The 15,864-nt window shown below is 38.4% G+C and overlaps 1 protein-coding gene across 1 annotated transcript in view; it reads right to left on the bottom strand.

Moving 5' to 3' along the window:
* Positions 1-4,476: 4,476 nt before the first annotated feature.
* Positions 4,477-15,864, bottom strand: part of calcrla (calcitonin receptor-like a) — a 29,496-nt gene continuing 18,108 nt past the window's right edge. Inside the window, exons 6-13 of the mRNA XM_004559169.4 lie at positions 15,577-15,668; positions 15,345-15,471; positions 15,035-15,188; positions 14,887-14,947; positions 14,676-14,742; positions 13,456-13,674; positions 12,796-12,837; positions 4,477-8,571 (exon numbers count right to left, since the gene is read on the bottom strand). Of these exons, the coding sequence (XP_004559226.1) occupies positions 8,350-8,571; positions 12,796-12,837; positions 13,456-13,674; positions 14,676-14,742; positions 14,887-14,947; positions 15,035-15,188; positions 15,345-15,471; positions 15,577-15,668 (984 nt within the window). The 3' untranslated portion in view covers positions 4,477-8,349. The remainder of the gene's footprint in view (positions 8,572-12,795; positions 12,838-13,455; positions 13,675-14,675; positions 14,743-14,886; positions 14,948-15,034; positions 15,189-15,344; positions 15,472-15,576; positions 15,669-15,864) is intronic.

Genomic DNA, 15,864 nt, shown 5'->3' with positions numbered 1-15,864 from the left:
CATTCCTAAAAGAGTAAATCAAACGAAAGTGTTCTTATTAAAAAATTGTCCTTTCTTTGACATTGATGAATCTCCCTGCATCTCCGTATAAATATTTGAGGAACAATGCAGATCGTGTTGATATATGGTAGGTGTGGGAGTTATCCGTGCTTCTATGACACAGACTCACCCTACACTCAGCCTACATTCTTTAAAATCTCGCCTGTGTGACCTGCAAATATTAAATTGTGAGTTCCCCCTAACGTAAACAAACTTCTTTGGCCTCTTTCCAGTGTCTCTTCTGCTGTGTGTATATACAGCAGCTATCAGTATCAGTCAGGGTAAATGTTTCCATTAAGCCAAAGACCTCCTGTTGTTCCCATTTCCTCTGCTGTCATGAAGGGGTGCATGTTGGGGGGCGATTAGATAGTGACGAGCGCACACATCGGCGCCCCTCCACATCCTTTGCAGTTTTGTCAGTGATGTGCAGTTTCGGGGTGTGGACTGTATTGTTGTGGTGAAATGAATGAAGAGGGTAACTGGTTTTCCTTAATGGGAAGCTCATGTTGTTGCCATTCTTGCTATGCAAAGCCGAAGTACATTTTGGTGTAATGAGGCAACGGCTGTTTCAAAATGAAATTCTCACTCATTTTATGGTTTCAGTTCAGTTTAAACCAAAAGCGTGACAGTGTCATTTTGGTGCAGCGGTGACAGTTATGTATGATGTTGGTGCTGAGTAGGTAGCATATGGTGGATCTTTCAGCTAGCAAAAGCTGTCTTGTGAAAAGAAAGGTTATTGGAACAGCAACCGGCAAAAGTTGCCAAGAACACCAATAATGTCTAGTTTTTTAATGTAAAGGAGCCGTAAGAGCACATCTAATTTAAAAACAACCCTTTGCTAACAACATCATTTGTTGTTCAGCTATATCCTATTGAGCTTGTTACAGACTGAATCTGGACTATTTACATTCATCCACTGATTTCAGAATTTACTCCATTTAACAGCCATTCATTTCATTCAGTAAACTTAAACTGAAAGCGAGCCTTTATTGTGGCTGATGACAGGTCTCAACACAAAGCAGAAACACCGTGACTAAACTGAACCTAAACTAAACTGGGAAACAGATACTGATAAACTAAGGAGACTCAGAAAACCATGACGATGATTGTACAGACTGGCCGTGAGGACATGGAGGGTAGGAACACAGACGACATGACACAGACCGTATGAAACACAGAGACTAAATACACATGAGGGATGATCAGGGGAAGTGGCCACACATGGGAGCACAGCTGACACACATGAACCTAACGACAGGACGGGAGAAGTGAAACTGAATAAAATGACATTGAATACAGACTTTCAAAGTAAAACAGGAAACATGGAGATTAGACATGACATGAACTAAACACAACCACGCAGACATGACGCATGAACCAGGGAGACTTAGTACAGGGGGAGATGACATAAACAACTAAGGAACAAAGGACTAAACAGCAATCTCAAAATAAACTAGATGAGCTAAACTAGGGCACAAATTAATACAAAAGATACATAAAACCCAAACACTGGGTCACTCGACCCAGGACCATGACAGTGCAATAACAAGTTTGTACCTACAAACTTCTTGACATCTGTTACGTGTGCTCAGTGGGAACCTTCTCTCATCTGTGAAGTAAATGAGGTGCCAGCAGTGGACCTGCCAGTTTTAATGTTCTCTGGGAAAAGCAAATCACGCTGCACTGTGCTGAGCTTTGAACACAGGTCCCAAGGAAGGACCTCATGTCACCCTGATGGAGGCTGATTCTGACAGTTTGTTCTGAAACACAAAGGAACAGATGCAAGTCCTGTTTGCCGGGTTGATGCTCATCCGTGGCCCTGGTTTATCTCCTCTACAGCATGTATAGATGTATCATTTTAGAGGAACTGGAGTACCAGTGCTATCTCAATGGGCTGCAGGTACCATCTCATGCTAGTATTTGTCTCATACATTAGTAGAAAGTAAAAATAGGAAACAATTAGTCAGGATAAGGAGTGAGCAGGCTACCAACTGCAAAACCATTTCTTTTGATCTTGTCGTTTCCTCTCCAGTGGACAGACATGTTGGTACCTGTTTCTTTTGCACCAAAGGATGTCAAATTGATTCACAATGACTAGTGCTGCCTAACTGGACAGCTTGACATCCCCTGAAGTTTAACAGACTTGTTCCCTAATTTTATTTTTGTTATTTATGCTTTGAGCCATTTATATGAAATATAGCTCATTTGGGCGAAGGTGCAGAAGAAAGTACACAATGTCAAAAAGAAAATAAAAAAAAACACAACTCCCTGTTGTGCACTGTGTGGAGTGTACAGCTGTACCACAGCTTTTGAGGCTAAGTGCAGGTGACAGGAACCTAAAGCAGTCTCTCCCCCTTTTTTCAGCCAGTAGTGTACATAGTTACTTATTCAGGTCACGTAAGAGGGATACAAGCCAGAAGCAGCAAAGAAAAAGACATGCAATGTCTGCTGACATATAACTACAGGAATTGTGTTTCTTAACAATTCTTCACCACTGAGGGAAAATTATATTTTTAAAACTTTTGCCCAGTTGGCATGTTGTGGCTTTGAGCGAACCTGTCTTGCCACATGCTGAGCCAGATAAGGGTCATAAAAAATTCCATATGTCAGCTTGGGCTGTTGTAAGCAGTGGGGCAGTAAATGTGTGGTGCCGGGAGTCTTAATTGGACAAAGCAGGATGCATACTGTAGAAGGCTGGATTTTCTTTACCTTTATAGTGTTTTACAGTTTTGTACTCATTTGAGTAGACAACTTTGTTTAGCAGAATTTAATGCTTAAAAGTATAGTGTGCTGCTAAAGTGCACACTCTCAGTAGCATCAATATAATCTCTCATAGTCTCATAAATAATATTATACCGCTAAATATTCCATTAAGACCTTGCTTATTTGAAATATTTATGAACATTATACCAAGAACAGCATTAGTAGCATTAGGGTTGTATTCAGTGTTAAACCCTACATTGTCTCGATTTGCATGAACATTAATTCCAAATTAAAGAGTAAATTCACTGAGACGTGGTTTGTCAATGGAGCTTATACACATAAAAACATGCTAAGGTTATGGATGGCTGATGTTTGTAATACATAATCAAGGTAAATATCTGTTAAAAAACTCATATTTTCATATTTTAAAGTATGTATTGCTCAGTTTTCCTAGTCAGTGTTTAAACAGATCAGAGCAACCCATGCTACTGTCATTATACTGATGGTACCGCAGCTTCCAGCTGGATTGACCATCAGCCAGCAGCCATGGACCAAAATCTGTGAGGAAACCTACGCTTAGTTCAGTCGGTGCCATGAAGAATTAAGACAGTTCTAAATGCATAAGACATGACAGGTTATAGATTTGTGAAAAACGTATCAAACTATCAAAGTGCGGGACCATGAATCATTTTTCACTCTATAAAATTCAACTTGTCTGTGCAATGTTAATAAAAAAAATATATTATTGCACCTCATGGTCTTTCTGTACTTTGCAACACTTTCAAGTTTTGTGCACTTAGTCACCTGTTAATATGTTGCTCATAAACTAGGTTAAATTAAGTAATTTGTATTAATATGGTGTTAGTCATAATCTCCCATTATCACATGATTTTTTTAATAGACTCTTCAGAAATTACCCAACGCTTAAGGGATTCGGGAACGGAACAACATAAAAAAAAATGAAGCTTGTTTGTTCGCTTTGACGGTTTCAGTGGGGACTCTTTGGCAACATAGCAGATGTTTCTCATTACAACAGCCCCCACTACAGAGTCCCAGACGTGTCAAATCAACTACACAATTCAGTTACACTGTGTTCTTTTGGGATGTTTCACTTCAACACAAAACTCATAAATCAAGTATATAGTAGATGGGACAAGTGAGAATGATATGAAATGTTACACCGAAGTATTAAATTGAATAGATTTGCTTGAATGGCTGTAGAATGATGCAGGCGAGAGTTTGCAACCTGAACAGGACTTTTTATGGACATTGTACTGCAGTTTGATGCAGGTCTTTAGCTTGGGTATCTTTTGCTAATCATACAGTCAAATTAAGGAAACTGGTGGTTAGAGACTGTGGCACAACCATAATTATTGTTACTGTTGCCTTTGAGAGACAGTGACTAGTCTACAACCACTTGCAGTCAGTTGCTATCTTTGAAGCAACCTCAGTGCATAAAGTCAGTCTGCTTAGTTTGTCATATCTGTTGCCATCTCACAGAAATTCACTGTTTACATTCAGAGTCCAGCCAGAACCTCAACGAAGTTCAGAAATTCCTCCACAAATTCTGATGCAGTTGCTGCAGGACAGCAATTTAACTATTGCAAAGACATTGCATTGTATACTAATATAGTATATTGTGTATCTACATACTGTATTAGTATGTAGATACACACAAGATAGCGACATTGTCTAATTCAGTGAAATAATAAAAAAAGAGACATTGTACGTAAATATATGTGTATATACGTTCTTCACATCCAGAGAATAAAACAAAACCATTTACATTCAAACAGCAGTGTGAAGTCAATGTGTCAAGACTACCAAAGTTAGATACAGTACAGTATAAACAAAACCTACAGACATAGTCCTCAATACTTTTGTCATACTTTACAACATTTTACCAAGTGTCATCGGGGACATCACAAATCCTTTGGAGAGTCATATGAAAACATTTCACACATAAATACACAACTTAAATGATACACAAGATTTACTACATTTACCAAAAGCCTATGGTGTTTCCACAAATCTGAAATTACTTTCATCAATGATTATGAGGCATTACTACACAATAAATGACTATTTATGGATACTTTATAGCTTTCCCATTGTACATGAATCACGTGCTGCAAAGCAGTACAGCGTCAACCATACATGCAGATTGTATTGTTTATGTTTAAATGAAGAAACTGTCCTGCAGATATGATATGATAAAACTACAAACTGTATGTTGGATATTAAAGCCTGATCTCACATAGAATTAATACAGAATGAAAACTGAGAACATATGACGCAAACTGATTGGTTTTGCCTCAAACATTAACCACTTACTAATAATGTTTCTTAAAAATATGCCAATTCATTGTTTAGTGTAGAAATAAGTGCTTTAAGTCACAGCTGTATTAAAGACTGACAATGGAAACATACAACAGTTATCATACATAAATGAATAGCCAGCAATGTAAATGTATTGACCTTTTCATTGGTGGTTATTTCAGATATCCATGAGATTTTTCACAAATGAATCTTATGAAAGAGTTACTACCATTAAAAAAAATAAAACACAGACAGTGGTTGAATGCTTTCATGAGTATACTGTACTCATTTATACTGTATATATAAATCATGCATACGCACACTCACACTTGTCCCCTTTGCAGAAATGTTAGATTTATAAAATATTTACATTGACTGATAGTGACGTGTGTTCCCAGCATTATGGAAAATGTGTTAAAATGATTTACAGTGAAGAGAAAAAAGACAAATAAAAAAAAGAAACAAAAGTTCAAAGAAGGTTCTGTGATGTGAATGAGAACACACATTTCTCAGTAAATGCTTTCAAACTGTTTTATCAGTACACATTTTTACAATTTTTAGTGTTTTGTGGTGTAAAATGTGACAAGTTTATCATGTACACTTCTTAATAAGGCTGTGTGCAGACTAGCATTAGCACTGTGCTAAAGCAGAGGGCTCTTTCCAAAAAATAAAATCATATACCTTAACCCTTAATGTCTTCTTTATACCTCACTCTCGGGGAATAAAATACTTTTAGCCTTTAAATAAATTCCAAAAAGAAGAGTAAATTGTGCGTTTTCATCCCTGGTCACAAAATATTGACATTCTATCAGATGTCACTGGCGTCCCATACAGAAATAATAGTAGTAAATAGTAAAACTACCAGGCATAGGAAGGGACCAAGTTTTAAATTCATAACCCTGCATGTATAAAAAATGCTCTAAACCAGTGTGGTTAAATACAACACCAAGAGCTCCTCTACAAGTGTCAATATGTGATGATTTGGGGACAAGAGACCCCTTAAACTAGGTGTGTTGTAGTACCACAAGCTTGTAAGGATTGGAGACTCCAGAGGCTTTGACAAAACATCAGTATTTCATCCCTGGGAATAAGAGTAGGCTAAATTAATGCATGCATTTTTATCCACTAATCACTATAAAGATTTGGTTCACTGAGGTAAGAAGGGTTTTGCCCCAGGTAGGATTCATATCAAAGTAACTGAGAAAGCACCAGTCAGACCTAAAACAAACAGGCAGTGGAAGTTTTGGAGATTTGTATAATTTGCTCATGCATGAAAATAAGGAACGCTATTCCTTGACACTTCACACAGATCTAATGCTTCTCCTCTTTTGCCATTTTTAGTGTCTTCAGTGTAGCAGGACAGGTTAGTGGACATTAATGTTGCTTGCTTCATTTTGCATCACGATTTTGCCTGCTTCTATTGCACTTTCCATTTTTTATGTGCAAACTGATTATAAGATCACTAAACTCAAACATTCATACTGGCCTTAAGATATTGTTTCGTAGCATGACTATCCTGTAAAAAGACGGGGACAAAATGCAAAAGTAATCCCACCTATATCAGGATTTAGCGGCCTGAAGTTTCTTACAAATCGGTAAGCTTTTTAGTACAGATAGTACACTTGCTAACATTAAGATACAGATTCAGTTTAGGTAGAAAAGAATAATGTGTACTGGCTTCAAAGAAGATGGAAGTGAATCTACCGTAATTTCTAACGGTTGAACTATAAAGAAACAGAAACATGGCTTTGTTCATTACACAAGAGGAATTAAATCTTTCTCCTCTTTCATGCGAACATTAATAATTGTGGTCTTCTTCAATTTGATTTAATTTTCTTCCTACTACGGTACTGGAAAAAGCAGCACGTCATCCAATTAACTTCCTGTATTCTGTCTGAAAACTGAGTACTGTTGACATCTTAATTATTTTTAAATGCTTTATGAGGGGTAAGGATAAAGACAGCAGTAAAAGTAAATGTGATGTGTGCTTAAAGGAGCCAAGTCTTTAAATAAATGCTGCATTTCATTTGCCTTGGAAGTTGCACATCAGAGTGGGGTGTGATGTCACTCCTGAGCCGGGTGCGTCCTAGCGGCGTTCTGCTCCTTCGCAAGGTAGAGCCATTCACGCATGACTAGCAATATAGCGCTTTGCTTATTTTATAAGCTGGAAAACACCACTGCTGCATGTTCACACACAAAACGTGGTCAATGCTCTGAATATGGCTTATTCAGCAATATAAGCTTTACAGATTACATGCACTGCTATACTGGATTGTAAAATCGTTGTTGGTGGGAATTCTCCAACCTTCCGAATTGGAAGTCAGATTTGAGGGGGGTGTTCCAGTTAAAAAACAAAAAACAAACTTTTGTTTGGGAAAATTCCAAGTTCAAATGAAACACACCATTGGCTGTCAACATTCAAATGTGGCTTCTCTTTGATAATATTCTGTAAACATTGCAACCATGTGGCCTAACTGATGCACACGTTAGTAAGGATCACTTGAGCAGGTGCTAGAAATGAAGAGCGTGAGCTAGTGGTGCGAACCAAAATCGCCTGCATGAACTGCACACACAGGAACAAACACTGAAACAAAGAAAAGTTTTCTGTGCTGCTGGCAAGTTATATCAGTATTTAATTTTGAAAATAAAAAAACAAACATGTAACATATAAACCTTTCATAAATACTGTATGATATTTAATCCATTTTCATTTAATAAACAAGAATATGTTGATAAATTAAGTTTAACATGTGAAAGATACAGATATGTTTAATACTTCAATATGCACATGTTAGACGTCCTATCTGATTCATTATTGATAATGAAAAAAATAAATGAGGCAGGCAAGATTTCTTGGTTTGGCACTAACTGTGTCAAAAGAATTTACAGTGTAACCAAAGGCCTTTTGTGCACAACATGAACCCGGGAGGATAATCAAGCAGTCAGTAATTATTGATTTAAAAATGATTTAGTCAGGCTGAAAGATCTGAAAGCATCGTAGTCCAAGTAAAGCAGTTCAGATGCAAATTGTAGACAAAGCACAGCGCAGGAGTAGCTGTATCAAGCTCACCGTACAGTACAGTTAAAGGACCTGTGTTGGTGTGGATAAGAAGTCATAATTTCCTTCAGATGCATGACAGCCCGGATGGACAATCCTTTTTCCCCCTCACTCGTTTTCCTCTATGTATCTATGGGAAGTGGCCAGTTTTCCTGGATGGCGAGCTCCAAGCATGTGGCAGATTTTAAGGGTGATGGTGGGATGGACAGAGTCTGAGAGCACTGTTTGTGTCAGGCGAAGGGGCTGTCTGACTTGAGTATGGAGGCATCTGAGTCGTGGCAGCCTTTGCCGTTCATGTGTTCCGAGTGACCGTCGATGCTGTAGCAGCCCTGTACCTCAGTGATGGAGGAAGCTGTGTAGGAAGCTGAGCGCAGGGCATCCGAGTGGTTTCCTATGCTGCTGCCAAACTGGATATGATACTGATTCCAGTGCCGCCTCAGAACAGCTTGGACCTGACCAGAGGGATCATATATCAGATATTAGCTGACAGGAAAGCTTTCAAAGGTGATATAAAGCCTGAGAGTTCAAGTGATAAGCCCAAAGTAATTTTGCATAAGATGGCAGAACAAAATACAAAAATAAATATTTAGATGTTTTTGGGGTTTTTTGCTTCGGTTTTTGGTTTATTTTTTGGCACCAGCTTCTCCATGCACATCTGTGAAAAGTCTAGGGTGACTTTCTGACAATTACACTTTTGTAAAATCTTAGCACAACATTGGTAAACAACAGTTAACAGAATTCTTTTACCCTTCAAGGGCCGGTATCCTGAAACATTTACAGCAGTGTCCCTGCTGCAACACACCTGAATAAAATTTGTAGGTCATTAGCAAGACTTGACTGTTTGCCAAGGTGGCAACCCCCAACCCTACGCAAGTATATTTTAATAAAAGTGTAAGTTTAAAAAAATAATAATTCTAAAACTACTTTTATTGCACAGTGTTCATTCACTCTTAAGCTGCTGTAACACAAATCAGATGGCTGAATTGCCACATCAGCCTATAGTCAAGTTCTATAGAGGTAAGGAACTACTAAATTTTATTCAGGTGTGTTGCAGCACGGACACGTGTAAAGATGTCAGGACACCGGACCTCGAGGACTGGCATTCGACAGCTGTGCTTTAGACAGAGCCAAAGTTAAGGTGAAGTTTTTGTCTTAATGTTTATATAGGCTAAAAGCTTTCTAGCTCCAATTGTGTAAGCATGAAACAACTGATTATCACATAGTCAGTGAAATGGTTTACTCAAAGACAATTAATTGATAAAGCGGTATAAGAAATTCATTGATGAATTTCTTAAATATGAAGATGATGATTGTATATTATCCGAAACTTGAAAAGTTGAAGCAGTGGTAGAAATAAAAATTGGTAAGCATTTTCACATTTTCTGATACTCGGGAAAGAAAATAGGAAAATATTCCCCTGCGAAGGACTGCATTTCTTCTTTTATCTGTGCTGATATGAAACCTTTAAAATGACTCATAGACATGATAACACCACTAAACAATGGACGTTGGATAGACGTTCAGATAATGTCTATATTGGGTCCATTGGTCCATGACCGATTCTGGACATCTATTCTGGATGTCCAAACAAGGTCCACAGTTTTGGCATCTAACCATGACCCAGCCTGGACGTTAATATGATGTTCAACATTTGAACTTTAGACTGGGTAATATTTTTGGAGGTCATGTGGATGTCTATGATAGGTGCAGGAAATTTACATGATTAATAAATTTATTATTTTTTTTATTTACAAATATCAAAATTGTTGTTATCAACATGATACATATAAATATATGGATTACTTGATTACATGATTTATTGTCTCTCTTTTTTTTTGTTTTGCTTGTTATTTTTAAAGTTCCAGTTTTGCTTTAACTGTTTTATTTATTTTAATTAATTGATTATTTTAATTTTAATTAACTTATTTGTTTGTACTATAAATAATCCATACATGGAAGTCATACGGACATCAACACAAGTATAATGGATGTAGACAAAAGACGTCGCTTGTTGTTACAAAACAACCCCTTCAGCGGACCAAAATTATACGTCCAAAAATGACTTCTAAAAGACGTCACTTTGCGCAGTGGGATATGCCTCTTATCACCTTAATCTATGAGAGAAAGCACATCTGTTTATTTCCCACATTTTAAATGTGATCTTAAAATGACTTCATCCTTTGGGATGTGATAGTCTCAGGAGCATTGTTGGTAAGCAACCAAGAAACAGCAGAGACATGGCTAGCCTAGCTTAAAGCTAGAAGTACCAAGTAACACAAGGGCTTTAGATGCTTTAGTTTTTGCTGGACGAACAACGGCAGGGCATCATGGAAATTTTTTTGCACAACTGTAATAAATTTGAGGGCAATTTGAGAGTCTACCTAACTCTAAAATAGTGTGCTGTTATGCTAACCACAGCATAATATTGATGTCTTCATTTTTTGGATGGTAATTCACTACTTGAGACTATTTGGACAACGTTTCTAGTAGACAATGGCAGATGCAGTAAGCATGTACTGAGGTTGGGGTTTGGCCAAGGCCTTAGGGACTTGGGCCAGGCAGATCTCAATGCACTAATGAGAGGTGAAAGAATTGAAAAAGAGGGAGGAAGAGAGGGTACGAAAAGGAGAACAAACAGCTTGTGGGTTAGTAGGGCACATATATACACAGAGAACCAGGGGAGGGGTGCTTCTGTTTTCTAGTTCTTCATTAGATTCTTGTGACACAGAGACACTTTATTAGGGACATCAATTCAACTGTTATTTTGTAAAAATGCCTTATTAGTCAAACATATGGCAGCAACAGCATGTAGGCATTCAGACTGACAATCTGCTGAAGGGTCATGATTGTTGGTGCCAGACGGGCTGCAACCTACACAACCATCTCTAGAGTTTACAGAGAATGGTCCAAAAAGAGAAAATATTGACTGAGCAGGTGTTCTCTTGGAGAAAAGGCCTTGTTGACTTCAGATGTCAGAGGACAATGACCAGACTGCTTTCAGCTGATGGCAACAGTCACTCAAATAGCCATTCATTACAGCTAAGGGATGCAGTACAGTATCTCTAAACGCAAATACTCCGAAACTTGAGGCAGATGGAGTGCAGCAGCACACGACCAGTTTTGGTAGCTAAGAACAGGAAACTGACTATGTTTCACACAGGCTCACAAAAATCAGACAATGGAAGATTGAAAAAGATTGAATAGCATCAATTTCTGCTGCAGCATTCGGATGGTAAGGTCAGAAATTGGTGTAAACAACATGAAAGCATGCAAACAATTCAGGCTGGTGGTGGTGGTCTGAGATATGGAGTGAGATATACTTTCTTGTCACATTTTGGGCCCCTTGGTGCTAATTTCACAGCCAGACTGTTGTTGCTGATTATCCCCATCCCTCTATTGCCACAGTGTACCGCCTCCTAATGCCTGCTTCTAGCAAAGTAAACATGAGTTCACTGTACTGAAATGGCCTCCACATTGACCAAATCTATGTCTAACAGAGCACCTCTCGGATGTGGCAGGACATGTCACATCATGGATGTGCAGCAACAAGTCTGCAGCAGCTGTGTGATGGTTCCAGCACACTGGTGTATCTATTTCATGAATAGTTGAGGCACTCCTGAAAGCAAAACCTGGAACATGCATGATCCATTTCTTCACATAGCATTGTTTATCTTTCACTGTAAATTCTCTCTGAAGCTCTCTTTGAGAAAAACGTGTTTTGATTAAAGTGTCGTTCTATTGTGCCTTACTGAGTCAGTGTTTCTGAGTACAGAAATAACAATGCCACTTTTTCTTTGAGCGTATAATGAGCACAGGGTTAGGACACACTATGACAGTAAAATCACAAGATAAATATCAAAGGGAAGTTACTTAGTGGATCTTGTAAACCATTCACTTCAAGTCAAGTTCTCTGCAGACCAATTGCCTGCAAAATTGACAGTAATCAGCATGTAGCTCATGGCTGCTTGCTAGCAGCATAATTTTCAGTCTGTGGAGAGCAATGCTGGAGAAGTAGTCCGACTTTTGTCTTTACCTAACAGCTGTAAGCACAAGCTGATTTTATTTTAAAATGTTTATTGAAAAATTGCTTCTCTGCTGTAATTGACCTTCCTTTAATCTACTGTAAGCTCCATTTTTTAGGTATAACCACAGGGAAAGCAAGTAGAAACAATGCATTTGCAAGGATCCAGAATCATAGGTGTTGATTTATTTTTACCATTTATTACTAAATGCCCAAAGATGATGTCAGCTACTTTAGTAATTCGCTGACCTGGACTGAAGTTTCTTGGGTTGTAGAAAATGAAAGGTAACATTCCTAAACTTTTGCATCACCAGCATTTTCTTTTTTTTTGGTCTGACAAAAAAGTAAGACCTTTGAACAAAGGTGTACTTTGGACAGCCCATTCCAAGAGTTTTTAATTTAACATGCTAGATTATTCTCTAGGGTATCTTTGCTGTAATTTCATTCAGTGTAATCAAGCTGGTAGCCTGAAATGTTATGACTACATATTAGTTTCCCCAGCATTGGAAGAGTAGCACCAGGGCAATGACCCTGTCAACGCATGACCCTTCTCAACCATGAGGTCAGCACAAGTGTGGGATAGGGTGTGTACACGTGTTGAAATATCTAAAAAAAAAAAAAAAAAGAATAATAAAAGGGCATAACCCTGTCTTACTTCTCCATTGAAAAAGCAGAAGATGGTGGCCACAAGCAGACCCTGGAATGAAAAAAAAAAAAACACATTAAAAGAGAGATGACATACAGCTTACTAATTGGTCTCAGGAAAGTCATTTGTAGACAACATCTTAGGGTCTAAAGTGCTGTGAAGCAGGGAAACTTAAGAGGTCAAAGTGAATACATTTTGAAAGCTGATTCAGGCTGTTACTCAAGACATTTTCCCTGCACTGCGCACACTGGGACAGCTCAAGATGATCAGATAACGCTTCATCAACATCCAACGGATTTCAGTCTCTTTCAACTCAAATAATTTGTGCCTTACTTCCTGCTGTTCTTGCCTGGGCTAGACAAACAAAGTCTTTTCTCTGGCTAATGAGAATGTTTGACTCTTGTTAAAAGCTAGAAAACAATGAGGTTAATGTCCATTTAACAAATGATTTTATTAAAATACATGTCTCAAGCACCGAAGGAGACAAAGCAATCAATTTTCATAATAAAATAAATATGCATGATAGAATGACAACAGAACTACACAAACAGAACAGTTAAAGACTGCCGTAGATGCCACAGGCAGTCGGCTTTCTATGCTTTATATGAATGTGTAGAAATGACGAGAATCCCCTCAAACCTTCACACTGATTAATAACCGCTGTCTCACCTGGTAATGCATGAGTATGTGCATGATGTAGTCATATATTTCCGAAGAGACCCGTCCCTCTGGCTTGTAGGGAAGCAGGACGTACTGAATTCCAAGCAGAGGGACCAGGATGAGCGTGGCTCTCACGGCTTTCATGTACAGACTTGATTCTGCTTGATGGGTCACCTTCAGTTTGGTGATGAGAACTCGCACGATGTTGAGTAGAAAGAACAAATTAACCTAAAGGGGGAAGTCATATATAAATCAGCATTACAGTCTAGTATTTTGATAGGATGTGAAAACAAGCAATGCCTCAAGTATAAGAGCATAAAGAGCAGTATGGCAATTTCTTATAAGAGGTGAAAATCTTTATTGGTGACATGCTTGTTAGACACTGTTTACTTGCTGTAGGTTATACTTTTTTGTCCTCCTCTTGAGGAGTTTCCTCAGATTTTTTTAAGGGCACAATGCACATCATGCCGATTCCTCTGAAAATAGTCTGGTACAAGGACTGGACTGAAAATGTTGAAAGACGTTCAGCCCGGAGAACTATTGCTTAAGACCACTTCTAAAATATTACAAGTACTTCTAGTTCATTGGAAGCAAATGATAAAGAAATCAAAACTTTTGCACAGTACTGTATTTGAATTATTAAGAGACTACAAAGCTTCTTTTAGGCATCATTTCTTTAAACACGTCAATCCTAACAAGACAAGTGTTAACAAAAAAATCAAAGAGGAATGTTTGCTTTTTCTAATAAGCCGAGAAAGTCTTCAGTTCCGTTACTGCAGTATTATAAGACACCGAGTCTACTTCTGATACACGGTAAAGTTAGGAAACCTACACATAACATTTTAAAGGGTGTTGGAGGCTGAACATTTAGTACAGACTGTCCTAAGGGACCAGCGTTCTCTGAAGCATGCTCCAATGTGCTGATTAGGTGAATTCCTAGAAAACAACATAAGCTTGGGGACCAGTGGGTGGATTCTCAAAGGGGAAGATGCATTGATTTCACAAGACAAACACACTTATGCATGTTCTGAGACTGTCCTGCTCACAGGACCCCCCACAGAGTCCACTCAGAGGAGGACAAAAGCAGCTTATTGTACTCTTTGCGCAACAAACAGTGTGGCAAGAGAAACATGAAACAAATCAGCTGGTTTATTCTAGTAAATAGATATATAGTGAATTACTTGTTGAAACTGATTGGAGTTAGGAAAGAAAAGAAGTAGTATTCTTACCAAAAGAGCAGCACAGATGGGGCCGTGGATGATGTAGAGCAGTGATGTTTTTGAGCTAATCCAGCAGCTGCAGAGGAGAGCAGTACAAAAAAGGTTTACACAACAGTAACGTTGCATCACATAACAGCAAATCTATCACAGCAATCTGTGGGTTTCCTTAAAAAAATATTATACAGGAGAACTTCTTGCACAAGCATTGGCGTTAACTCACTTGTCGTTGTAGTAGTAGCTCCGAGCGACGGCATGTATGGTGGCTGGGATAAGAGGAAAGCCTGCAAAACAAAGTGAGCAAGTTAGGTAAAGAAAGACCCTTCAGTTAGAAAAATGTAGTGATTAGCTGACTGATATCCTCTTCTTACCCCATCCTAGGAGATAGTACCACATCAGATGCTGCTTCTCAGCAAACACTGCCACCACGATGAGAGTGTGCAAATATATCCCCTCACACAGCATCCAGAAGTAATTACAGCCAAACAGGTACAGGTGAATAAACTGGGACACTTTACAGCTTGTCTGAGGAAGGAAAAGACATAATAAATGTGGATTTATAGCAATTGATTTATGTTTAATATTAAACTAGAATGACCGGTGTAATGGTGCACATTAAACTAATAGAGACATTTGTGAGGCTACAGTCAAGTGAATCAATACAAATAATAAGAAACTGACTGGATTCCTCTGCACGAGCTCCTGGTTGTTGGCCACTGCAGTCAGCAAAATGATGGTGATCACAGAGTTCAGAACAAAAGAGAAGAAGAGGTTCTTATGAAGGGTGATCCTTTGACAGCTCAAACTCCTGGAAAAACAGAAAACTGAAGTTATGCCACAACGCTTTTATGTTATGCACAGACTGAGAAGCATCCGTCTATGGAAGTCGCGCATATAACAGAAGTTGACTCACTTGAAATGGAAAAAAATTGCTAGGGAGATGAGGAGGGAAGTCAGAGACAGCCCATGTCCTATGAGGGCAAGGTAGAAAAGGTTCATTGCAGTCTGAAAAGAAACAACAGATGGAAATTAGGTTATCAGGCTGTAATCTCATTATCTTTCTCCAAATGGCTACTTGACTAAGCATCAACATACATCTCAGCATTTGCACTGAAAGGCTCTTGAAAATGTTCCATTTGTCTTTTAATATTTATAATTTCAAGCTGATGGGTTTTTTTATGAACCAGTTACAGGAAATTAT

This window comes from Maylandia zebra, linkage group LG16 (assembly GCF_041146795.1).
Source record: "Maylandia zebra isolate NMK-2024a linkage group LG16, Mzebra_GT3a, whole genome shotgun sequence".
NCBI classification, from domain to species: domain Eukaryota; kingdom Metazoa; phylum Chordata; class Actinopteri; order Cichliformes; family Cichlidae; genus Maylandia; species Maylandia zebra.
This window is presented reverse-complemented; position numbering and strand designations above follow the sequence as displayed.